The sequence below is a fragment of the Anopheles funestus genome, chromosome 2RL (assembly GCF_943734845.2).
Source record: "Anopheles funestus chromosome 2RL, idAnoFuneDA-416_04, whole genome shotgun sequence".
In the NCBI taxonomy this organism is placed as follows: domain Eukaryota; kingdom Metazoa; phylum Arthropoda; class Insecta; order Diptera; family Culicidae; genus Anopheles; species Anopheles funestus.
In genome coordinates, this window is record NC_064598.1 from 55465403 (window position 1) to 55490418 (window position 25016).

At 40.9% G+C, this 25016-nt stretch overlaps 4 protein-coding genes across 4 annotated transcripts; 1 reads left to right on the forward strand and 3 right to left on the reverse strand.

Annotated features, from left to right (window-relative positions):
• Positions 1 to 7769: 7769 nt before the first annotated feature.
• On the reverse strand, positions 7770 to 8988 carry LOC125774905 (uncharacterized). The gene is made up of 2 exons (XM_049445274.1): positions 7860 to 8988; positions 7770 to 7789 (listed from the first exon to the last, which is right to left on the reverse strand). The coding sequence occupies exons 1-2, from the start codon at positions 8986 to 8988 to the stop codon at positions 7770 to 7772; spliced, it is 1149 nt and encodes a 382-aa protein (XP_049301231.1).
• Positions 8989 to 18410: 9422 nt separating this feature from the next.
• LOC125760693 (ADP-ribosylation factor-related protein 1) lies at positions 18411 to 19607 on the reverse strand. The gene is made up of 3 exons (XM_049421067.1): positions 19311 to 19607; positions 18812 to 19236; positions 18411 to 18734 (listed from the first exon to the last, which is right to left on the reverse strand). Exons 1-3 carry the CDS (start codon positions 19401 to 19403, stop codon positions 18647 to 18649), a joined length of 606 nt encoding a protein of 201 aa, XP_049277024.1. The 5' UTR covers positions 19404 to 19607; the 3' UTR covers positions 18411 to 18646.
• Positions 19608 to 20097: 490 nt separating this feature from the next.
• Positions 20098 to 22295, reverse strand: LOC125760692 (uncharacterized). Its single transcript, XM_049421066.1, has 3 exons — positions 21962 to 22295; positions 21039 to 21339; positions 20098 to 20966 (listed from the first exon to the last, which is right to left on the reverse strand). The coding sequence occupies exons 2-3, from the start codon at positions 21253 to 21255 to the stop codon at positions 20503 to 20505; spliced, it is 681 nt and encodes a 226-aa protein (XP_049277023.1). The 5' UTR covers positions 21256 to 21339; positions 21962 to 22295; the 3' UTR covers positions 20098 to 20502.
• A 223-nt stretch (positions 22296 to 22518) lies between these two features.
• On the forward strand, positions 22519 to 24941 carry LOC125764135 (kanadaptin). Its single transcript, XM_049428035.1, has 3 exons — positions 22519 to 23776; positions 23861 to 23997; positions 24098 to 24941. The coding sequence occupies exons 1-3, from the start codon at positions 22708 to 22710 to the stop codon at positions 24851 to 24853; spliced, it is 1962 nt and encodes a 653-aa protein (XP_049283992.1). The 5' UTR covers positions 22519 to 22707; the 3' UTR covers positions 24854 to 24941.
• Positions 24942 to 25016: the final 75 nt, after the last annotated feature.

Consider the following 25016-nt stretch of genomic DNA (forward strand, 5'->3'; position numbering starts at 1 on the left):
GTAGAGTAAAATGCCTCCCGAATATCATTTTGTGGAACTTTTTAACGGCATATATGTAGGGAAATAGATGAATTTATTAAACAAATTATAAAGTAAAGGTATTAACAATGGTCGAAGGTCGTTCCGTTATGACTGTCGATACGCGAATGTCCAATCCTGCAGCGCGCCTCCTAGTATATTCTTTCCGCGCTCTCTCTCTCTCTCTATCTCTCTCTCTCTCTCTCTCCCTCTTTCACACTGCTCCCTATCCTCTTAGACAGTCCGCTCAGTTTTTTCATTCGCTCTCTTTCTTTCCCTTATCTCTTCCCACACGGCCTTACCTGATAATAATCAATCCGAATGTGACCAATTTTTCAACATATCTCCTGCCGTGGTCGTTAGAAGAGGCCCTACATCTTCTTCGTTTACTTTGCGAACCTCATATCTATAATTCGGCAGTGTTCTTTTTATTTCATATGGACCCAAGTATCGTTTTTTGACCTTTCCTCCTGTCCTGAATTGGGTAAATGGCAACGCTACCAAATCACCCACCTTGTACACTCGTGTTTTCTTATGACGAAGATTGTAGTATTTTCTATTTTCCTCTTGCATCTTAACAATGTTTTGCCGCGCATGCTGTCGTAATTCGTCTCGTCCATCATTAAAGATTTTCTGCATTTCTTCTTTCAATATTTGCGCCAACATAACATCATCGTTCGTTTTCATTTTCACGCCAACGAACAACTCGAATGGAGTCATTCCAATTGCCCTTTGCCAGCTGTTGTTTATGACCGTTTGTACCCTATCAACGTGCTTAAACCACTCGTCTGACTTTTCCACAGATAATTTCGTTAAGATCGGAATTATTACGCCGTGGATTCGTTCGACTTGCCCGTTTCCTCGCGGTACTCCTGTTACAATCTTATGCGATTCTATATTGTTTTCCGCACAATAGTTTTCGAACGCTTTCGAAGTGAACGCCGTACCTCTATCGGATATAATTCTTTTTGGATGTCCAAACGTATTTGCAACTAGCTTTAACTTTTTAATTGCTTCTTCTGCCGTTGTAGATTTTACCGGAAATAGCCAAACAAACTTGGTAAACGCATCTATTATCGTAAAGATATGATTGTAGGACTTCCTAGTCGAGGGCATAGGTTCCATATGGTCAATATGAAATGTGTCCAAAGGAACGCTTCCCTTTGGGATGGATTGAAGTTCTCCTTCCATCTTACCCCGCTTTCTATCTCCTACTATGCATCTCACGCACGACGCTATAACTTCTGCTATCTTATTATCAACATTGGGAATAAAATAATCTGTTGCGATTCGTTCTTTCGTCTTCTTTACACCGAAATGTCCTTGCTCATGTGCGCTTCGTATTATTTGACTTTGCATTTCGCTCGGTACGTACAACTTCTCTGCCCCCGCGCTGCTCTTATGAAGAACACCATCCGCTACCGTGAATTCATCATAGCTTCCTTCATGTTCGATTCTGCGTATTATCTCTGCTATAGTCGAATCAGCACGCTGCGCTGCGGCTATTCGCGCACACACCACTGACGTTACCATCATCACGTTCGCTCGTGATAAGGCATCCACGTGTCGCATCCTGTTTGCTGAACGATGTTCCACCGCGTATTCGAATTCAGCTAGCACATCTAGCCATCTGCTGGTTCTCGCGTTCGGATTTTTCTTCACCAAGGACTGCTTAAACGCGATGCAGTCCGTTATTATCTTAAATCGTTGTCCAAGCAAGTAACACCGGAACTTCTTCACAGACTCAACCACTGCCAAAGATTCCAAGTCAAAAGAATGATAATTCTTTTCTGTCTGATTTGTTAACCGGCTATGATAATAGCAAGGATGGAACTTTCCGTCGTCTTCCGCCCGCTGCATTAAAATACCTGCCAACGCTTCCTTGCTTGCGTCAGTATGGATTTCCGTTTCAAGCCCTGATTTGAAAATCCGAAGCACTGGATATTGACTTAATATTGTTTTTATATGATCAAACGCTTTCTTTACATCATCTGTTACTTCAAATCTTTCGTCTTTTCTTAACAATGTCGATAATGGACGCATCACTTCCGCAAAATTCACTACAAATTTCCGAAAATAACTCGCCAATCCGTAAAACCGCTGCAATTGTTTCGTCGTAGTTGGCATCGGGAATCTCTTCACCTTCTCTACTTTCAACTGCGATGGTTCTATGCGTCCTTCGTATATTGTGTATCCGAGATACTAAATACGTCTTTGCAAGAACCTGCACTTCTTCCAATTAAATTGCAGTCCTGCTTTCTCAGCATTGCTCAACAACTGTTTTACCGATTTTAAACCCGCTTCTTCATCCTTCGCTGGCACTATTATATCATCCACGAATGCTAATACGGTTCCATCGTTAATCAACTCACGCAGTACCGAATTTATGAACCTGCCAAACGCACTACCACTGAGACACAATCCGAATGGAGCTCTGCAGAACTCATATTGTCCTTCTTGGGTGACAAATTACGTGTACTTACGACTATCTTCAGCGATCGGCACATGGAAGTAAGAATTTTTTAGGTCTAACGTCGAATACACTCGAGCGCTTTCTAATTGATCGATTTGATCTTCTGCGATAGGCATGGGATACGAATCGCGTATGATTTTCCCGATAGTCCACACACACTCTACCCGTCGCGACCCGTCTTTCTTCGGTACGACCACGATTGCACTAGCGTATGGACTGTTTGATGGACGCACCACACCATCACGTAGCCACTCGTCTACCTGCGATTTTACTGCCTTCCTTTCCAGCGGCGCAAGACGTCTTGGGTGCGCACGCACCGTGATTTCATCACTCACTTGAATTTTCAATTCATTGTCTTCATGCGGACAATCTTTCGGCTTGTAATTTCGAATACACTCTGTAATTGCGCCTTTGTATTTTACGGGTGCTTCCACTTCTTCCTTTTCAACATTAATATTGAAAATAAAGTTCTCTGGGGACGTTTCTACGTCTGCGTAAATGTTAGCTTTCCTTTTCAACATAACACCGTTAGTGGTTAAAGTTATGCAGTTTAAACAGAAGCTCGTGTTGCCGCTTTACTTGTACTAATCGGAAAGAAAGACTTTATTTCAGTGTTGCCTAAAGTAAAGAAGTACAGTAGAGTGTTAGAGTGGGGAATACGCAGTATAAGCGTTGCTGGGATTACGGATTATGTACACTACACTGAAGAGAATCACATGTGCTCTGTATGCTTGTACGTCTATTGGCGGACTTAAATTGTAATTAGTTAGTTTACAAGGTTGGGCAATGGTTGCCTCCCTGCACCGCAAATGTCACACCTATCTCGTCGAACTATGGGCTATTGAGGGGTAATAATTGCCTATCTTCAACATAGAGTCCATGAACGAATACATTACAGGGTTTGCTATCCTAACACGCCCGCTCAAACACTGCACTCGGACAACCCAAGACTGACATACAGTTTTCTGAAAGCTGGAGCAGGAAGACCCTTCGTTAAAATATCTGCTTCTTGCTTTTCTGTTGGAACATAGTCTATCTCGATGTTACCCTTTTCTACCAGTTCTCGCACATAAAAATGTTTCACATCGATATGCTTCATACGCCCTGAATCCTTCTGATTCTTAATAATCTTAATAGTGGACTGGTTATCCTCATGAAAACAAACTGGATGATCTATATTCAATCCTAAATCTTCTAAAATTCGTATTAACCACTGACTATGGCGTACAGCACTGCATAGAGCTACCAATTCGGCCTCTGTTGATGACAAAGATACTGTCGCTTGTTTCTTTGTATTCCAACTTATGGTTGCCCCAAACATTTTGAAAAGTCCACCAGATATAGAACGACGATCTACAATATCATTTGCCCAATCAGCATCTGTATAAACTTCTAATATTGGCGCATCATTATTTCCGTGATAGATTAGTCCATAGTCCAATGTACCTTTTACGTAACGTAGAATACGACGCAGATGTACCCAATGTTCATCTGTGGGACATGCCTGAAACTGACTAAAATAGTTTGCAGCAACAGCTAAATCCGGTCTGAATGTTAACGCTACATACATTACGCAAACTACGAGTTCGCGATATGGATGAGTAGTCCTGTTACATTCGTTTCCTTTTTGTAATTTGAGTCTACACTCAATTGGTGTGGCAATAGGTCGGCAATCTTCCATTCCAAAACGACAAAGTAAGCTTTCCAAATATCTACGTTGAGAGATTCGCATAATCCTCTTGTCAGGATTTCTTTCTATTTTCATGCCGAGAAAATTTCTTACTTCACCTACATCTGTCATTTCAAATTCTTTTGCCAGACAGGCCTTTACTGTCTTCACCATCTTCTCAGATGAGCTAACTAACAAGATATCATCTACGTAGATGAGAATGATCACCAGTATTTTGCCAGAGCCACGTGTATACAAACAAAGATCATTTACGCTTCTAATGAAACCAAGTCTATGTACAAACTCATCAAATCGTTCGTTCCATTTTCGCGACGCTTGTTTTAATCCGTAAATAGAGCGATTCAGACGGCATACTAAACCTTCACCTTTTTCAAACCCTTTTGGCTGTTGCATGTATATCTCCTCTGTTAACTTGCCATTTAGAAATGCAGTTTTAACGTCCATTTGCCCTATATACATGTCGTTGCGATTTGCCAGAGCAAGAACCATACGAATACTATCCAGATGAGCCACCGGTGAATATGTTTCTGTATAATCAAAGCCTTGCTTTTGACTGAATCCTCTAGCTACTAACCTGGCTTTATATCTAGGTTGTTTCCCGTCGTCACCAGGTTTCATTTTAAAAACCCATTTACATGAAACAATGTTTCGTCCTTCTGGCAGCTTTGTCAGGGTTCAAGTATTATTCTTCTCCAAAGAATCAATCTCTTCCTGCAACGCTCGCTGCCACAACATTCCGTCATCTCGTTCGTTCAGCTCGGACAGCGATTTCGGTGTATCCTCCACGTAGGACAGAGCATTCAAAGCTAAATTTGCATCAACATCGTAATCTTTATGCCATAAAGGAGGAACACGCTTCCGAGTACTGCGCTCTGTTTCAGGGGCGGCTTGCTGATTAACTGCTGAGTTATCGTCTGCGACATCGTTTTCTGCACAGTCCAAATACTCTTCCACAGTCTCGTTCAGATCAACTTTTGGTAGAACTCCAGATTCTTCGTCGACCTCCGCTAGGCTTCCTTCATCCGATTCACTGTCAGATTCAGCAAAACGTCTTATTCGGAAAACGTCTTTCATTGGTTCTGTGGAGTATTGTTTGATCTTGTGCTCTCCGACCCTGTTTGCACAACTGGTTTCGTCAACGATGACATCGCGAGCTCCAATGACTTTGCCAGAATTCGGGTTCCAAATTCTGTAGCCGTTGCCGCAGTACCCAAGGAAAATTCCTTTCCAAGCTTTTGGATCTAGTTTCTTTCGTTGTTCTTTGGGAATATGAACATATGCAGGACTTCCCCAAACTTTCATAATCGAAACGTCCGGTTTTCTACCTTCCCAAAGCTCAAACGGCGTTCTATCTTCGGTGATCGCTCTTGCCGGGCTTCGGTTTGTAATGTAAGCTGCAGTTTCCACTGCCTCACACCAAAAACTTTTATCAATCCCTGAGGTGAACAGCATCGATTTGGCCTTTTCTATCAGGGTGCGGTTCATCCGCTCGGATATGCCATTTAGTTCGGGTGTGTATGGGATGGTACACTTGTGCCACGGGACCACAAACGTCGCTGTGTACAACTTCTAATACGCGCTTCGCACGTTTTTCTGTACGTTCGCCAAATGGCTTTCTTGTTTGCTTCGCTTCTACACAAGATTCACAAATGATTTCAGATTTATCATTATTGAAACCCTTTTCCAATCCTCTTACCATATTCTTTTCCAGGACTTTTTGCAGATTCTTTTCACTGAGATGACCGTAGCGCTGGTGCAATAATTCGTGACATCTAAGAATCTTACCGCATGAATACATAACACTCCTTTTGTTATTCATCAAATAGAAATCCATCTCATATTGCATTCCGCATCTCTGGCCACAAGCGACCACTTCATTGTTGTTGATGATTTTAACTGCGTTGTTCGCGAAAACTGTCTTCATCCCGGTCATGTCCACCCTTCTAATAGAAAACAAATTGAAGCGCAAATCAGGAGCGTACAACACATACTGCAACGTGCACTCGCTCATTTTGTTTCCAATCGCCGCCATCATTTTTACTGTGCCATAATGTTTCGCAATGGCGGATTGTCCATTTAGCGCAACAGCAATATGTATTGGTTGTTTCAAAGGTTTCAATTCAACGAAAAGACTCCTATCGTTTGTTATATGATCCGACGCTCCGGAATCTGCCAACCAAACAATCTTCTTCTCGTTGCAAACATTTCCTGCTATGAAACATATGCCACCAATGTTATTTTCCGTTGCATGAGCATTCGCCGTTTTCTTCTTTTTCTCGCGATCTGGACACTCGGACGCTTTATGACCAATTCGATTACAAGAAAAACATTTCAGTTTCTTCCTTTTGATCGGTTTTCCTACGAACGCAGCAGGCTCACGCGGCTCTCGTTTAGTGACACTCACACTAATGTCTTTTCCTGCCAACTTGATCTCTTCGTCGAGCAGCCTACATTTGGCAAACTCTAGAGTTAGGTTATCCTCCGACATTGTTTCTAAAGCCGTCACTAATGTTGAATATTTCGGCCCCATCGTCATCAATAAATGGCACACCACGTCGATATCGTCTATCTGCGCGCCTGTTGCTCTATATTCGCGCACATTCCGATCAAATAACAAAAAATGATCCTGTAACTTAGTACTGCTATCGTGCCGCAAATAAAACAGTTTTCTCTTCGCATGTAGACGATTCGCAACACTTTTTCGCTCGAAGACCTTGTGTAGAGCTGTCCAAATCGCCTTTGGAGTTGGATGATCCTGCACATATTCAAGCTGGGTGTCATTTATGCGGGAAATCAGTATCGATTTGCATCTGCGGTCCTTTTTCTTCCGCTTTTCAATTTCGATGTTCTTCTGCTTCTTGATGGCTTCGCTGTCATCCACCTTGATACACAGCTCCTCGACCTCTTCCATCTCCTGTTGGACACATTCCTGCAAATCGTGCTCCTCCAGCACGGTAAGCATCCGGAACTTCCACGATGAAAAATTCGTCCCATCAAACAAAGGAATACGAAACAGCTCCATTTCCCGATCCGTCATTTTTCTTATTTCAAACACAGGCTTATTCAACACAATCTTTCCGAGACGAGCTCTGGGCCCATAACCTAAAGTTATGCAGTTTAAACAGAAGCTCGTGTTGCCGCTTTACTTGTACTAATCGGAAAGAAAGACTTTATTTCAGTGTTGCCTAAAGTAAAGAAGTACAGTAGAGTCCATGAACGAATACATTACAGGGTTTGCTATCCTAACAGTGGTCACACTCACATCAAAGTGTTCTAGGGATGCCGTTCCTAGTACAGCCTCGAATGGCATGCTTTCGTTTGTCACCACATAGAATTGCACTTCCCGGTAATGTTCGTTCTCGATAGTCACATTTACTGTACAAACCCCTTGTGCCGCGATTTCTCTTCCACCGAAACCTGTAAATTTCACTGTGGTAGCGTCTAGACCCGGCTGTCCGATTTTCTTGTAAGTACGATATGCCATCAGGTTTAAGGAACTACCGGTATCGAAGAGTGTTTCTATGGCGATTACTACTATCTTCATGGTTATCATTGTTTTCTTTCCTGTTAGTTTCGTAGACTGCTTTGTCACAAATTCGTCTTCTCGGCTAACAGGAATTGGCGGGGAGCGCACACAATGACTTTGTTGTTCGCTGCACATCGATACATTTTGTTTACCACTTTTGCTACCGGTACTGCCCCTTTTGCAGTCGCGTGCCCGATGACCGAACATATTGCACGAGAAGCACTTCGGTCCCTCGTTCTTTTGTGGGCATTCAGACGAAATGTGCGACGTCTCGCCACAGTTGAAACAATTCTGCTTTTTGATCTGCTTATTGTTTGCCTTTTCGTTCGGTCGTAGCTTGTCTTCCTTTTTTGTGAACTCTTCACGCTTCGTCTTACTCTTTACAGTCTTCGTTACCTTTTCGAAATTCAACAACTTTTTCTTTAGTCGCTCGATGCTTTGAGCTTCTAATAATATCGACTGATGATGCTCATCGTCGGTTATTCCACTCACTATATACTCACATAGGCTTGGCTCATCCAGATCGATCGGGATCGCAAGCCGTTGCATCTCGTAAATATAATCTCGGAGAGATTCGGTTGTCTTTTTCTTCCGGTTGGTTAATGCACGATGCACATCACTCGCTCTTATGCGTGGAGCGAATTCTTTGATCAGTGCCTTCTCCAACTTCGCAAAACTACTGAAACTGGTCCGAAGGGAGAATACGAATCGTCTAGCCGTACCGGCTAGTTTCTTACGGCACATAATCAGCTGCTGTTCGTCGTCCCATCGCGCTGCTTTGCATACACTCTTTAGCTGCTTCAGCCACATCCTCACATCTTCTCCTTCCTCGGCGCCGAAGGATTCGATGCTATCTTCCATGTCTCTAAAAGAATACACTTTCAGTCGTTTCGGTGCGTGTCGTCGTGGATTTTTGGGTGTTGATGTAGCTTTAATTGCTGTCTGAAATATTGAATCGGAATCTCCTTCATCAATATTATCGTCCTCGTCGTCATCTTCGTCATCAGTGCTTGGGCCATCGTCTTCGTCATGTTCCTCGTTGCCAGAGTGTTGTGAGTCGTCTTTCTCACAGTTACCGTCGTCTTCCGAACAACGATCATCATCCTTTTCGCCTTCTAAAGCATCACCGTTTTCACTATTGGAGCTCATCTTACTCCGAGGTTTGATGATCTTTTCGGCAATTTCCATCTTTCCACCAGTGGTTGGCAAACCAAGCTTTTCGCACTCGCGTATCAAACCGATCTTCGTAAAATTCTCACACAGCTCTTCAACCGTCGTCATATTATCGTCTTTAGTTATCACACGTTTCAAATTAACACCAACTTATCCTTTTGTTTTAAACTCACTCACTATCCCGGTTGAGCCCCCATGTAGGGAAATAGATGAATTTATTAAACAAATTATAAAGTAAAGGTATTAACAATGGTCGAAGGTCGTTCCGTTATGACTGTCGATACGCGAATGTCCAATCCTGTAGCGCGCCTCCTAGTATATTCTTTCCGCGCTCTCTCTCTCTCTCTCTCTATCTCTCTCTCCCTCTTTCACACTGCTCCCTATCCTCTTAGACAGTCCGCTCAGTTTTTTCATTCGCTCTCTTTCTTTCCCTTATCTCTTCCCACATATATAATGGCCAGACCTTCTCGATCAATTTGGCTGTATCGACGTTCCGTTTCTGTGAGGGCTCTGGAAGCGTGTTGAATAACCCTCTGTGCGCCACCGGCATAAACGTGACTGATAGTCGCTCCAAGGCCGACTGAAGATGCATCCACCGAAACTACGATCTTCTGTCGCGGGTCGTAGTGAGCCAGTTGTAAGTCCGATGCTAATAGAGATTTGAACTCTTTGAAAACACGCTTGCATTCCGGCGTCCACTTAAACGGCGTATTGTTTTTCAGAAGCTGGTCTAGTGGGTATCTCAATTTGCGCATGTTCGGGATAAAACGACCGTAGAAATTAATAGCCCCTAGAAACGACCTTACACCTGTAACGTCCGTTGGTTCTGGCAGATTTCGAATGAGAGCCACTTTTGCTGGATCAGGGCGTAGTCCACGGCAATCTATCACATGCCCCAAATATATGATCTGAGGCATCCTGAATGCGCACTTGTCAGCACGAATAGAGGATCCATAGTCTTGGATACGAGGAAGTACATTTGCTAACACATTATCATGTTCTTCCATAGATGCACCACCCACGATAATGTCGTCGAGATAACCTGATACATTCTTGAGACCGGCTAACATTTTATCGATCACCATTTGAAAAGCTGCTGGTGCGATCTTAATACCTGGTGGAAGGCGGTTGTAATGGTATAGACCGCGATGGGTATTAATGATCAGTAATGGACGATACTGCGGATCGATTTCTATTTGTAGAAAGGCTTCTGAAAGATCGATTTTGCTAAAATGTTTACAGTTGGCTAGCTTTGAGAATATGTCCTCCGGTAATGGCAACGGGTAATCATTTGGTTCTAGAGCGTCGTTTAAACCAGTCGAATAATCCTGATTGAACCATTAGCCTTTTTTACGACTACTATCGGTGCAACCCATTCAGATGCTTTGACAGGAGAAATGACGCCAAGGGATTGTACGCGATCCAGCTCACGATCCACTGCTTCTCGTACTGCGTAAGCTACTGGTCGTTTAGGACGAAATACTGGACGGGAATTCTCCTTCACTGCAAAAGAAACATTTGCTTTCGTGCAAAGCCCTGCATCCCCGAAAACCAATGGGAATTTATTTTGCCATGTGCTCTGTGTGGCTTCCGACTTCTTCAGCTGGCAGCAGAATTTATCTATTGGGGTTGACCACAATGCGAACGAATCAATCAGGTCCAGTCCAAGAAGAAGAAGATGCGCTGGAGTGACAAAAATCTGGATCTGCTTGGTTTGGTTCCCCACACTGACGGCACATTTGAAATCTCCGTCCAATGTCAGATTGGCACCCGATGCAGCTCGTGCTACTATTGACAATGGTGCTAATTTAGGACTACCGATGCGCTGCCAGGTTTTTCGGTCGATTACAGTGATGTCCGATGCCGTATCAAGCTGTAATCGAACTGGTTTGTCGTTCATAATAACAGACACTAATTTGCGCCGATGTTGCACATGGTGCACGTTCACAGACAACATTCGCATGCTTCTCTGCCTTGAGAAACGCTTCGTAGGTTTGCTGATTAGTTTTCAGATCTTTTATTAAATGCGAACTGAACCGTTGATCAGACAAGACTAAACTTGCTTACACATTGCATGTCACAACACCCTCGCTCAATGTTCAGAACGTAATGACCCTAAATTACTTCGATGTTTCTAAAAACTATTTACAGCTAAACCTTTCGTCATTATATCAGCGATCTGTTCTCCTGTAGGTATATAAGTAACTTTAATGTGCCCCCGCTGAATTTCTTCATGTACGAAACGATGTCTAACATCCACGTGTTTTAAACGACCGTTATCTTTATCATCTTCGACTACTCGAATTGTGGACTGATTGTCTTCATGATAAACGACCGGCTGTTTCTGTTCTATATCCAAATCTTTCAACAATCGTACAAGCCATTTACCATGACACACAGCTACACTTAGCGCCACTAATTCTGCTTCCGTCGACGATAACGCTATAGTTGACTGCTTTTTAGTCAACCAACTAACTGTTGATCCATATACACGAAATATATATCCGGTTAACGAATGTCTATCTATTGTGTCATTTGCCCAGTCGGCGTCAGCATATGCCTCGATTATCGGCGATATTTCCTTTACCTCAAAAACTAGTCCAATGTCTAAAGTTCCTTTAATATATCGCAAGATTCTTTTAGCATGCTTCCAATGTATTTCATTAGCACAGCTCTGGAATTGGCTGAGATAGTTAACTGCAGCACAAAGGTCTGGTCTAGATGTTAATGTTATGTACATAAGACACCCTATCAATTGTCTATAAGGTTTGTCCGTACACTCATCTTCCTTTCCTTTCTTTAAACGTAAATTGCATTCCATAGGTGTTGCTACAACATTACAATATGCAAGATTGCGCATATTAAAGCGAATGAGTAAGTTTTCGAAATTGCGCTGTGAAATACGAATACATCTTTCATCCCTATTTCGTTCAATTTTCATTCCGAGAAATGTGTTCACTTCTCCTAAGACTGACATCTCGAATTCACTTGAAAAACATTTCTTTACTGAAATTACTGTATTCATATTATGACCAATAACGAGCAGATCATCAACATAAAGCACTAACAATACTTTGTGCATACCTTTTCCCATGGTGTACAAACACTTGTCGCTGTAGCTACGTTGAAATCCTAGCTTTTCCACAAAACTATGAAATCTATCATTCCAAGCTCTTGAAGCTTGCTTTAACCCATAAAGCGATCGATTTAGACGACATACATAATTCTCATTATTTTCGAATCCTTCTGGTGGGGTCATATAGATCTCTTCATTCAACTTTCCATTTAAGAAGGCCGTTTTTACATCCATTTGATGTACCAGCATCCTTTGTTCATTAGCCACAGCCAGAACAATACGTACCGTATTCAATCGCGCAACAGGAGAATACGTTTCAAAATAGCCAAAACCTAATCTTTGACTAAATCCACGAGCTACCAACTTTGCTTTGTACCGGTCTTCTCCACGTGATTCTCCATGTTTAACCTTGAATACCCATTTGCACGATATTGGTACTCGTCCTTCAGGCAGCTTCACAAGTGTCCACGTTTTATTACGTTGTAGTGCATCCATCTCGTCTCGAACCGAAGCTTGCCACTTTTTCCAATCTGGTGACCGTTTCGCTTCAGCAAGCGAAGTTGGCAACTGATCCACGTAGTTTAGTGCGTGAAATGCATATCCTGCGTAATGCATTTCATAGTCATTTTGCCAGGTAGGAGGCTTCCGGGTTTGGACGCTGATGATTCTTCGACTTCCCGAACTTCAGCATTATCATCACCGAAACAGCTACTAAAGCTGTCATCACCAGCAGTTCCAACCGATTGTTCAATCGATTGTTCACCGGAACTTGCAGTATCACCTTTTCGTTGTGCTGGAACGATTTCCTCTTCAACGTCACTTTCGTCGTCAAATATGTATCTTGACCCATGCATACGAAACACGTCAGAAACATCATTCGATTTTGAGAATGTTTTTGATTCATTTAAACTCTCACTCTCTACGAAATCTACATCTCTTGCGACAACCATTTTCTTATTCTTCGGATGCCATATACGATATCCACACGATATCGACGATATCATATCCGATGAAAACACCTTTCCATGATTTCGCATGGAGTTTTTTACGTTGTTCTTTTGGTATGTGCACATACACAACACTCCCAAATACACGCAAATTTCGTACGTTCGGTTTACAGTTCTCCCAAATTTCATACGGTGTCTTTTGATTTCCAAGTGCACAGGCTGGACTACGATTCGCCAAATACGCAGCCGTCTGAATCGCTGGAGGCCAAAACTCGTTTCCAATACCACAATTGTCAATCATAGAACGAACCTTCTCAACCAAAGTTCGATTCATTCGTTCACTCACACCATTTTGTTCAGGAGAATATGGGACAGTCCATTCGATTCGAATTCCCTTATTCTTGCAGAATGTTTTAAACTCACGTCCAACATAGCGTCACCTCCGTTATCGCAACGTAGTCGTGAAATATTCTGACCGAACTTAGCATGTACGAATGCTTCATAATCAACGAACTTGTCCAACACCTCATCCTTTGAGCTAATTGGAAACACCATGGTGAACCGACTCCAGTCGTCGATAAAGGTTACGAAATAACGCTCACCATTTATTCCGATTTTATTGAAGGGTCCGCACACATCCGAGTGTATTAACTCAATAACCCGCTTTGACTTTCGGCCTTCACATGGTTTGAACGATTTTCGTATCTGTTTTCCCGCATGGCACGATTCGCAAATGATTTCACTTTCTGGATGTTTTATGTCGATATTCATTCCATCAACCATCGATTTGCTCACTAACACCTTTAAATTTTTCGTGCTAAGATGCCCGTAGCGTCGATGCCAAAACATCAATTCTTTCGGCACACGACCACAATAATATAGTCCGTTACTCGGAACAATTTCACGATATAACTTTAGTTCGTATAGTTTACTGCGAAGTTTTCCTCTTGCGACAATTTCCGTCTCACTTCCAATTGTTACGGAACCCTTCGCAAACCAAACTTGCCATCCAGACATTTCTATTTTTCTAACAGATAAAAGATTTACCCGTGCTTCTTTTAGAAAAACGTCTTTCAAGACAATAGAAATCGGCTCCTGGTTTCCCGATACAATAAACAAAGATATATAATACCGTGTTCTTTCGCTGTAATTGTTTCTCCTTCCTTAGCTACAGAAATGAGCATAGGCCTTTTCATAGGAACAAGCCTTTTGAAGAGTGACAGGCATAATATAGATGATTATGAGAGCCTTTTGACAGGCATAATCTAGATGATCCTCGGTACGCTTCTTTGTAATCGGCAAACTTTTAAAACGCTTGCTGAGCAGCATCTCCTGGTCGTCGAAAAGCGCTGATAGTTTCTCGACCGTTTCCTCGAACGAGAAGTCGGATGGACGACGGGATGAATGATATGTACCTTTCATGCTCAGCACTTCGCAGCTTCCGCAACATCAGTCTAACCCTGGCTGCATCATCAAGTCTGGCAGCATCTTTCTGGAATAAATCAGCATACCTCGAGTACCATTTTTTAAATATGATTCCCGCCTCCTTCTCGCAACAAAACTCTGTAATATTACGAGAAAGGGAATCAAAAATTTGTTCGGGTTGGACGGGCATTAAAGCGTTCTTCGAGCAATCTCATTGAGTTAACTTGTGAATGGAAATCCTGTTCCATTTTGTTTTTAGTAACACTGTACTACGAGTGCTAAAATTTGGAAAGAGCGTTAAACTTTGGCATAAGCGAGTTGAAAAACAATTGTTCTTCTTCGTTTAGGTTTTCTTTACTTTCCTACGTTGTGTCTTATAAGGGTTTCCTTTGCCGTGTTACAATTAGTGTCAAAGACTCTCCCGCTTGAGCTCAAAACTGATACTGAAAACTCATAAGCTGATGGCCCCGAGAACCCGGATAAACCGTTCCGCGCGGAATATCGAGTTGGATCCACTTCGAGCGATCCTTCAAACTCGATCCAATTTGAAATACCCGTTACTAACAAAAATAAAATAAACATTTGATTTGAATCCAAACAACAATCAATTACCTTCTTCTTGCCATTAAGTGTGCGGAACCGAATTTCCTTTTAATAACTTACCTTATGTCCACAAATTAGGAATTGTTTTTCATCCGACTAGTTTTCGTTCTTGTTTCCAGTGATCCTCGAATAGTTTTGTTGTTTGCTCTCCTGTCCACGGGTTGGGACTCTGGAACATCCGTTATTTTTCCTCTTGTTGTCCACGGGATGCGTTGTTTAGAAAATTCGTTGTTTACCCAGTCGATTGTCTGGAGAGTCGCCACTACCTTTGCAGATCCGAGGTGGATGGTTATTCCAGTTCTGAATAGTGAAAACTTTGCTTTTTTTTTGCTTTTTTTGCTTTGTTGGGTAAAAAAAGACAGAGAAAACTCCTGTCCGTCACTAATCGACCACGGGTTGGATGATTAAATATATGGTCGAGTACAGAAATGTATCTACACAATTTGCTAGCTTCTTTGAAGAGACCTGAAGCTCCAAGATGCAAGATGCTCCAATTTATGACAAACATCCACCGCAGAGTTCCATGTTAGTTGCCAAGTATTCATTCGCAGTTGTATTGTAACTTCCTACGAGTCAAAATTGCAATCTCCCTTGAACATGAAACAAGGTGATGAAAATAGAGACGGCTAGCGTCCTTACGAAAAAAAATCTGATCCGCGAGCCAAAAATTAGTTTGTTGCCACTGTACTACAGGATTACACCAAGAATTATAAGCTGATTTTTCTTTTTCTGTACCGATCGTTGGTTTCATTGTATCTGTCTACAAACATAAAGATTTGAACGTTTTGAGAAAGCAGAAAATTACTTATTCTATTCTATTGTACTGAAAGCGGTAACCATCATAACACTCTTAAATTTAAAAAATCAAAATAAAAAAAAATATAGTGTCATACAAATCATTAGCACAATGGAAACAATTGATACCTGTTTTATGTTACTTCTTGCAATGGATATTTGTGTAACAACGAAGTTAACAGTAACTTAAAAAACAATAAATAGTAATAATAATAATAATCATATATGAACAGATTGCAAATTTGTTTTAGCATATGATATGGAAATTCTTTTTTTCAATACTACCATTAATCATTACAAAATCTTAAATAACTTCTTCGGTAACATCGTTGAAGTAAAATAGTATATGAAATATTTTTAAGTGTTTAAATTGATCCTCCATTTCCTCGATGTATAAAGTTCAACCACGTCAAACTTGAAAATATGCGCATACAGATAGATTATTGCAAAGGTAGGTTTAAGTTTTTATATTGAAAAGAGAAAAGATAATTGCCAAGGATAAAAAAATCATTTGTTTTTCAACACATACGAATAGCTTATATAGGCATTACTGTTAAAATCTTACGAAGGACTCAAAGTTAGTTCGCAATATTCTATTACAGAGCAGAAAAAAAATAAGACGAAAGAAAGAAAATTACAAGGAATAAAACGAATGAATAAAGACCTTTTTTTAATTGTTCTCGAAAAAGGGAAATTAAATGTAATTTATTTGATAAATAAAAATACGAACTTTCAAGGTTGCAAGATATTAATCAATTAATTAATGTGAAGATATTAATAAAAACTTTCCGATATGCGTATCATATTTTTCTGGTAAGTAAAACAAGAACGGTGAGTATTATGATATAAACTTTGTTATTGCTGTTGCAAAATTAGATCGACTTTATACTCTTTACCTTTAGTGAAGTGATATGAGTTTCAAAATCCATTATTTATCTTGCATTTCCGTATCCTATTTCACAATTAGTTTTATTTATTTAAATTAAAATATTTTTTTTTAAAGTATGCCATCCTTCAGCAAACAATAGCGCTCAGCTATTGAACAACGCAAGCATAAGCAATATCCAGTAATGAAGAATACACGTGATGCGTCAAGCTAATTAAGCACCTTCGCATATACCTACATTCCATTCAACGATACCGACTGCTAAAAACCTTCCGTTTTTGTCGTTATGATAATAAGAAATATATTTATGAAATGGCGGATTTAACGGTAAGCGTGAGCGCATTTGGTAGAGCTCAATCCAAGCATTTCGCAGGGGCCCGTTGGCTTATCGCTCAGGCCCCCGTAAGTGTAAATCCGTCACTGTATTTATTTAGTTCATCCAAACAAAACAAACTTGCGTTTAAAGTTTATCAAACAGATTCAATAGAAACATGAGGGGAAAAAAATTAGCACACAAAAAAGGAAACTATGAACTATTATTGTGTATAAAGTATAGAATTTTACTTTATAAAGTTTAAAGTAAAGTTCTATACTTTATACACATATAAAGTTTAGAACTTGTGTATAAAGAATAGAACACTTCGCATAGAAAATATAGGAAGGCCATCATTTAAAATTGGGCATAAACAAGGATAACTAAGCTCTGAGAAGACAAAATCGACTGGACCATCATGGGTTTGCGATGTTGAACAAACACAAATCGATCGTCGTTTTGTTTTATGTGTTCTAATACATGAAAACCCATTTTAATATTACAAACATAGCCCATTCGTCGAACAAATAGGAAACTATGAAAGAGAATTTCATTACAGACAACCAAACAAGTATTCCTTGCTAACCGAGACCGGCAGATCTTGGAGAAGATGGTTCAACAAAAGGCTATGAGCTGTTTTGCAACCTCGTCCAAACTTACCAAACTTGTACGAATCACAATGACCAACGTCACATGTTAGGCCATAACGAGACTGAAAACTCTCACAAACCAATCATGTCTATTTCATATGTGGCGAACGGTTATCAACGGATCCAGCAGGGCGCAGAATTCCTCGGGTTGGAGATTAAGAATGCAAAAAACCATATTGATAATAGCACCACCAACGGCCCTACTAACAAATTTTACTTAGGAGTTACGTTAAGATAGGTGACGGTAGGAGTTACGGTAAGATAGGAGATAGTTCCAGTACTGACATCCGCCACTGAGACTGAAATATGGACTTTGTTGAAAACTGACGAAATTTCGCATTCGGGAGGAAGATGCTCAGAATGATTTTTGATCACGTGTGAAAGGGCAATGGAGGTGCCCCTTTAATGACGATTGCCACGAGTTGTACGATATTCTCACTATCCTACAGTGAATTAAACTCACTAAGCTTAGGAGGACTTATCATGTCATTAGAATGGCACTGGGCAGATAGCATGTTTCTGCTGTTCATATAGATAGGCGTGGTAGGCCCAAATTGAGATAAAGTGATGGCATCCATACATCTGGGAGAATGCCCGAGATAATGAATTGGCAGATGACGGCGCTTGTCCTTAAAACTATTGATAATTAAATTATTAAATTAATTAGAAAGTACTTACTCTGAGCACTCACTCTTGTCATTTTATATGCTCAAATCAGCTACATCATGCATTCAAAAAATGATTTCAATTATATGAAGAATTAAAAGATCGTGATGTACGGTTTGGATGTATGGGATGTTAATAACAATGCTTAAGAAACATTTACTGGATTGGCTTTGTTTTGGATGTCTTCTTTATGTCAATTTTATATAAATAAAAGAAGTACGATAGTGTAGCAATAATCGAAATAAAGTATGGTCTTTATGTTACAAAATGCTAGAACGATTGAATAAAGATTACCAATAATATGTTTGCTGTATACAAACCCTCCTTTCATCACCGTACACATACATATATCACAACTACAATAACGCAAGAGAAATCAAAGCAAATCGGCAACACCAATTATGATCAAGTGTCTTCTGTCTTCGGCGGACGAACGATTGAGTTACGCTTGATGGATTCCACCAACCATTTTATACCTTCATCGACACCTTCCCTAAAAATCAATAAGCAAAAAAAAAACAAGCATCGTATAAGAATGTATTTCCAGCATCGGCATACTCAATCGTTTACCCCGTTAGCGCCGATACGGGCATCACCAAACAATCTCGGCGTCCAATGAGATGGCCAGCTTCCTGGAAGACAGGTTTTATTTCGCGCACACCCATACAATCAGGTAGGTCTTGTTTGTTTGCCAGCACTAGCAATGGAATTCCAGACAAATACTCATTGCTAATCATACTATCAAACACCTCCTTCGATTCATTCATACGAACGCGATCATTCGAATCGACCACGTAGATGACAGCGTGTGATTCCGAGTAGTATTTGTCCCACAGTGACTGTAGCTCTTGCTGACCACCCAGATCCCAGAAGCTCAATCGTATACCGGAGATATCGATCTGGCCGATGTTTAATCCGACCGTAGTCGTAATTTTGCTCGGGTTCATTCCTCTGTAATTTTTGCTAAACTTCGTCTTTGCCGCTTCCAAATAGGTCTGATCGAACGATATGTTTGCAAAGTTCGAATATGTTAATGCACTTTCACCGGAGGGGCTACACCACAACTTACCGTCTTGCCAGCGTTGTCTAGCCCGAGAATTAATATGCAGTATTCATCTTTCTGTGTAAGGTACTTGTAAAATCCGCTCAACAATGTGTACATGGTGGCAAATAAAAACTACAAACAACACACAAGTCACAGATTAATTTCTAGTCAAAAATCCCGATTCCTGCGCTGTGTAGATTGACGTCGTGTTGTTGTTTTCATTTATTTGACGGACACAATTGCTATCCTGCCAAACAGCACGCTGGGTAGGCAGGTGGTTAAAGTAGTTGACAGCAAAATTTCATTTAAAAAGGCGACCAGTGCAATTTTACAAAGTTTACCGTAATAATTCAGTGCAAATATAATTTAATTACCTTTTACTACAGATATAGCCTAGATTTAGTTAGAAACTAGGTTTGATTACTATTTTCCATGCGTTCTTCAAACACTCGTGTTTATACTAAAATTTGGTCCGACAGCATTTTACAATTGCTGTGTTGTATTGCAAGCAGACAATCCTATGATTTGGGCGGGAAAGGTTGAATAAAACGAATTAAAGTGTACTCTACTACTACGTTGAAAACGAATACGCGTCCATTACAAATATTTGGTGAATCGACAAAGGGAAAACACAATTAATTTGGAAATACCTTCGCTTGTGTATCATTGAAGTCTTTCGATTATGTCAAGCCAAGACAAAGAACCATGAATTTATCGTTATAGAATTGTTAGGATTGGTTAAGTAATTTTATTGTTTCGGATTACAAAGAACTAAGATGATTGTGCTAGAACAAAAAACAGATGTGATAGCTTTTGCTGATATTAAAAGTTACTAATATTTATTTCATTATTTTTAAGTAGCAATACTTCATCGTGTAATTAAGTTCTAACTGATGTGGTAAAATATTAATCCTATGCTACATGATACCTAGATTAAAACCAGGTCTTGCCCGGTATGGTAAATTAAAAACGGTACTAACCGGTATCTTTACGCGGCCGCGATAGCTAAAACTAGCACAATTTCACGAAGAATGAATTCATAATGTCTTTAGTTCAGCTTATGGCATGATGTAAGAACCGTAATTACATACTTGAGGGCAATGCGTGTTTAAATTCATAAAATTTTGTAAATTTCGCAGCAGGCGAACTAGAAATGTTTGTTTGAGTATTAGGGGAAGGAAAATGAAAGATGATGCTTATGCAAAAGCGTATGTCTTTAGTATAGCATAATCGCACCTTGTGTTTTATCATCCGTAGGGGGATTTAAAAACTTTTTCCTCTCGCGGTGCTCGAGGCGTGTCGCGGCAATAAGCAAAACCAAATTCAGTACAACCAGCACGATACCAGCAGCGATGAAGTAAAAGCTGGATCCTAGCATAGTCAGCCCCGTGCTGTACCAATTATTGTTACGATCCTCGGCAAGAAGCACGTTGTGCGTCAGATAGTTGTAAAATTGTAACATCCAGCATACGAATGCAATTGCCTGCGAAAAGCCGGTGAAAAGGTTACTAACTAACAACACCACCATGGTTCCGGTTTTCTTTGAAGCCGACGCCGACTTTAGTACAGAGGCAATAGCAGTGATCACGCCGCCTAGAATGCCGAATCCGGTGCCGAGGGCGGCGCCAAGCCACAGCCAATAGCTCATCACGTCCGGTTCATTACGAATCATTGCCGGCACTGGAAAACGGTAGAAACAGTTTATATTGTATCAGTGCTAGAGCAATGTTTACATATCATTATTGTGCTTACCATCGATTTTATAGTCTCTCAACCCGAATCCAACGTTTAAACGCCGATGACCGGAGAATAATCCGAAATTTATTTGACCGCTTGATTCCGTGAAATTTCGTCGTTTTGCATTGCCTTGTATCCAGTTGTTGGTCGTAAGACTGGCCACGAGTAATCCAACGATCAAGCAGCTGGTGAAAAACGTCACAAACACGATACTACGTGTTTTCAGGCTCATGGTACCAGGTTGATGTCGTATAGCACTTGTTAGATGTATTGTTTATGTTAACTAAAGGCCAGAAAGTTAGGATTCTTTCTTTACCTAGAATTATATATTAGAAGAAATTCACATTATAGAAATAGAACGAAAGTAGTGGAACATACACGCATAGCAACATATAACCCACAAGGTTAAAAGGGACAGCCCCAAAAGCCAACAGAAGCACGTCCGAACACCGGCCCAAAATGGCATGTAACCTTGCCCCCTAAAATTAAACGGCGTGTTGTTCGTATTTACACAAAGGAAATGAATTGTTTTCATAATTATGCTTGCATAGCCTTTTAAATAAGCATAACATCTCTAACAGTGCATCAAAAGCGCATTGATAACAGCTTGAATGTATTCACAGGAAGACAAAAGCGACCATAAAGCTGCGTTCGGTCTGCCAACAGAAAGCATGAGAAATAAAACAAAATTTCACACGACCATTTCATCCGCCAGTCAGTCCATCGTTTGCTTCACGAACTGAACGTCTATTGACATTTATCAGACCCATTTCCAAAGCACGACGAGAGCGAGGACGCTCCTTGTGAAAGAACGGCGATGCATATGTTTGCAAAGGCTGATGATGATGCTGCATGCATCGCAACAAAGACGACAACATTATTCAACACTAACGAACAAACACTTTGTTTTATCACAAATTACTAAATGTTCAGCTCACCTTTCACAACTTTCTTCGCGGATTTCTGTAAAGTTTTTCCTATGCACTTTCGAGATGATCAGTAAACAGCTGAAAACGTAGCACCATCTTCCTGTACATTAGATCATTTTGTTTAACTGTTTAACGGGTGTAATCAGGAAGAATGCAGATGTTTCTAGCAACAGCTTTGCTTGTCGCACGGTAGTTTCTTTTCGTCGATCAGTTTACTATCTTAACATTCTTTATAATGGTTATAATCACTCGATCGATAGTTTCACTTTTTACCCCGCTCGATGACACGCTCGTCTACTCGAGTGAAACCCTATTGTACGTTTGCATGATCGTTGTACGCACAGTGTACGAGGCAGCAGGCGTTAGCGGACAAAATTGCAACACATATCAAAACAAATATTAAGTGAAAATCGTGTTGGTAATCAAAATGAAAATACAAATAATTAAATATTGAATTATGTTATGTATTCTATACTTTTCATTTCTAAAATTTGTTAATTTTTCCTGGATTTTACCAGAGCCATCGTCCTTTCTCTTTCTTGAAACGTCATCGTGCTGTCAACGATTTGAACTGTCATTATTGAATGTTCAACTGGCAACAAACGGACGAAATGCTGTTTTCTTACCACTGTGTATTGTTTTCCGACGAAGCTTTCCGAGCAGAATAGTTGCATATTTACTATCGCGGTAAAATTGCGGAAAGATACCTTCAATCTTTTCTGTGGTTGCATTTCCAGTTGTAATAAAGTTGCACAATGGCCGAGAGTGCGGATTTCAAGGTTCCCAGCGTTGATCAAAAACTGTTAACAAAGCTCAGAAAACCCGCTCTACCAGCGTCAGTTTCGAAGGTAAACATTACTTTACCCACAAAGGTAGAACCGGACAGTGCGGAACAATTTGAACAGAATACCGTGGAAATACCTCCCATACCTTACAAGGAACCGACATGGTCGCGGAAATGCGACCCATCACAGGAATATAGCTTCGAGGTGGAAAAAAACGGAGTCATCATCGAGGAGATTAAACAGCTGCAGAGTAAACCTTTCTGGTTGTTTGGCCGTTTGCCGAATTGTGATGTGAATATGGCCCATCCGACCATCTCTCGGTATCATGCTATACTACAGCACCGTGCAACAGATGAGTCTAATCAGAAAGAGGAAGAAACATCTCGCCCGATACATGCTACGATCGAACCGGGATGGTATTTGTACGATCTGAACAGCACACATGGTACATTTTTGAACAAACAACAGATACCTGCTCGCACGTACGTACGTGTCCGCGTCGGTTACATGATCAAGCTAGGATCGAGCTCGCGAACCTACATCTTTCAAGGACCATCCGAAGACGACGAAGAGACTTCACGCAATGTAACAATCACGGAAATGAGGGTGAGGAAGCAAAAGCAGCTTGAACTGCGCGAAGAAATCGATGAAATTGAGCGCAAGGAAAAAGAACGTGTTGAAAAGCTGAAAGAAGAAGAAGGCATTACATGGGGTATGATGGAAGACGCCGACGAGGAGTCGGATCTTACCGAAAATCCTTACGCAACATCAAACAATGAGGAACTGTTCCTAAACGATCCAAAGAAAACGTTGCGCGGTTTCTTTGAACGGGAAGGCTACGAGCTGGAGTACAAAGTGGAAGAACTGTCGTCGGGTACGTACTGTTGCAAAGTCGAGCTTCCGGTTGACGATGCAAATGGACAATCAATCGTAGCGGAAGCAACGCATAAAGGCAAGAAGAAAGAGGTGGTTGTGCAATGTGCTTTGGAAGCGTGTCGCATACTGGACCGTTTTGGTAAGCTACGACAAGCAAATCATGGTAAGTAGAGATGACTGGTTCTACGGAACTACGTTACGGTTCACATCATTTGGATCAGAAAATCAATCACTACTGCTCTTACAGAACCACGCCGACGTTTTCAAAAACAGTCCGACTCGGATGACGATGATGACTTTCTGGATCGGACGGGTGCAGTTGAGGAACGCCGTCAGCGGAAACAAGCGGCATTGAAACCGCAAACGCATACATACGCAGATTTGGTAAGAAAACGCTAAATATCCAAAAGTCCTTCTGGTGCGTTTGTTAAAGAGAAAACAAATGTTTTTTCATCAAACTGTACTCTTTTCTGCCCTTTTCCAGATACACAAGGAAGCACTCATACTAGATCGTCTGGAGTCCAATGAATCAAAAATACAAAACGCTCGTTTGATTAAACAGGAAACGCACCTACCTGAGAATGATGATGATGTGGACAGTTTTTTAAACAATCTGACTAAAGATGGAAAGATAGACAAGTTTGAGATCCGTCGTTTACGGATGGAGCAAGTGAAATTAAATGAAGAGTTAAAACAGATCAAGAAACTCATCGAAGTAACAAAGCCAATCGATTTGCAAAACATTGGCAAGAAGAAAGAATGTTCCTCGGATTCCAAGCGTCAGGTATTACCACTGTACGGCAAACGAACCAAGCTCAGTAACACTTTTGGCATCCGTGAATCGAGCATAAAAGCGGAAAAAGATGCTGATCCCGATCCGGCCGACGGTGTATCTGGTTCCGCTAACGATGCACAAACTTCAAATGTTCCAATGCGAAAAATGTCACCCAAACAGGAGGAGTTAGGTGAACCGAGTACCCGTTACAGCAATGAGCGGAAACGATCTTCAGTCGAAGCAAAGCCGAACGTTATTCGGGAAACAGATACTACAACCGGTGAAAGCAGCGGCAAGAAAAAGCGCGGTCGACCGAGAACTCGGAACATCGGCAAAGCTCGCGAAAATGTCGATATTGACGATGCGGTTGAGATGGCGAGCGAGGATAAAAATGTAGAGTGGGTGCCACCATCCGGTCAGACTGGTGATGGTAGAACTTCGTTAAATGAAAAGTATGGATATTAATGCGTTGGGAGTAATGGCTTGTATGCGTATACGCGGTGAGTAAACTTCACATTCAGCATTTAATAAAAATGGAAACTGCAAATTCAAATCATTTGTTGATGGGTAATCATTTTATGATTGTATTCATTGTGTTTGCCACTTCACTAGGAGTTCTTTACTGTCT